Raw genomic sequence first — 1,116 nt, 5'->3', positions numbered from 1 at the left:
TCCCCCGAAATTGCTCGCCTTGTGCCAAAATTTGAAACCTGTATTTTTTGTGTGTATTCTGCCGAAGTTGACTTTGCCTTTCATCCTTTCGGAGTCGATGAAATAAATACCAGCTGGTCGATGAAATCCATTTAGTCCCTCCCACGAAATTGCTCGCCTTGTGCCAAAATTTGATAGCAATATATTCTCTCTGTATACACTAAACATCTTCAACTGTGTCCTATACGAAGTCCACGTCAATATGGAATATATGTGGTTATTTTAGTACGTTTGCAGTCTCTGAATTAAACATCAAATTACAAGACTATCTTCAATATACAAGAATAGTAACATGTCGTGTATTACCATTTGCGGCTAAAACCTTACAATAGAATTACAGTCATACGTAAACCAACAACAAAATCAACAAACTAAATATTAAAGAATGGTCAAGTCTGCCTTACTCACCCCCATTGTGGACAATTCCAATAGTTTAATTAATAAATTAACATCGACAGGTCTGTTTCTCGTTTGATATTACACCGTTTCACTGAACCGGTGCTGATTCTCATTTGTATCCGTTTACGTTTATGTCTACGTGTCAAACAAATGGTGTGCGATTTCTATTGGTCGCTGTCATGAGTTTAAGAAATTCGCTTCGTAGTCACGTTCGATTTCCGTTCGTCGGACAACGCGAACAGGAACGAGAAACTCTGAGTAACAGTCCTGTGATAATTTTGCAGCTTTAATAAAAGCATATTATTTTAACTTTGGTATTCCAGTACGGATCTAATTCAAAACGGGGGCACCAGTTTTCATTTATGTTTTATGTAGTGTTTTTGGTACCGAAAGACTTTCAAAGTATACTTATCTATTTTGTGTTATAGAACAGAAAAAAATTTTTGTATTCGAAGTTATTTCATGTAAAAAATTGTCTTATTTCGATAATTTCAACCAATCACTGACAAGTATTCAGCTGTTTATAGTTACTCCTTTGGCAGTTTAAGCGGTTCCTTTGGCAGTTTAAGCGGTGTAAAGTGTATTTAATCTCCATTACTTCTGACATTTTGCAGAGAGGCAACATACGTGTGTTCGTTTTCCTTCGTTTTATTTTTAATATAATTTCGTTAACATCTG

General features: G+C 35.6%; 1 protein-coding gene across 1 annotated transcript in view; it reads right to left on the bottom strand.

The window, feature by feature from the left end:
- The window catches only part of LOC106883604 (CXXC motif containing zinc binding protein), a 14,576-nt gene extending 13,979 nt beyond the window's left edge, over positions 1 to 597 (bottom strand). The window contains exon 1 of the mRNA XM_014934690.2: positions 448 to 597. Within this exon, the coding sequence (XP_014790176.1) occupies positions 448 to 453 (6 nt within the window). The 5' untranslated portion in view covers positions 454 to 597. The remainder of the gene's footprint in view (positions 1 to 447) is intronic.
- Between the last annotated feature and the right edge of the window lie 519 nt (positions 598 to 1,116).

This window comes from Octopus bimaculoides, chromosome 23, assembly GCF_001194135.2.
Source record: "Octopus bimaculoides isolate UCB-OBI-ISO-001 chromosome 23, ASM119413v2, whole genome shotgun sequence".
Lineage (NCBI taxonomy): Eukaryota > Metazoa > Mollusca > Cephalopoda > Octopoda > Octopodidae > Octopus > Octopus bimaculoides.
The sequence above is the reverse complement of the archived record's forward strand: the minus strand, read 5'-3'. Positions and strand labels throughout refer to the sequence as shown.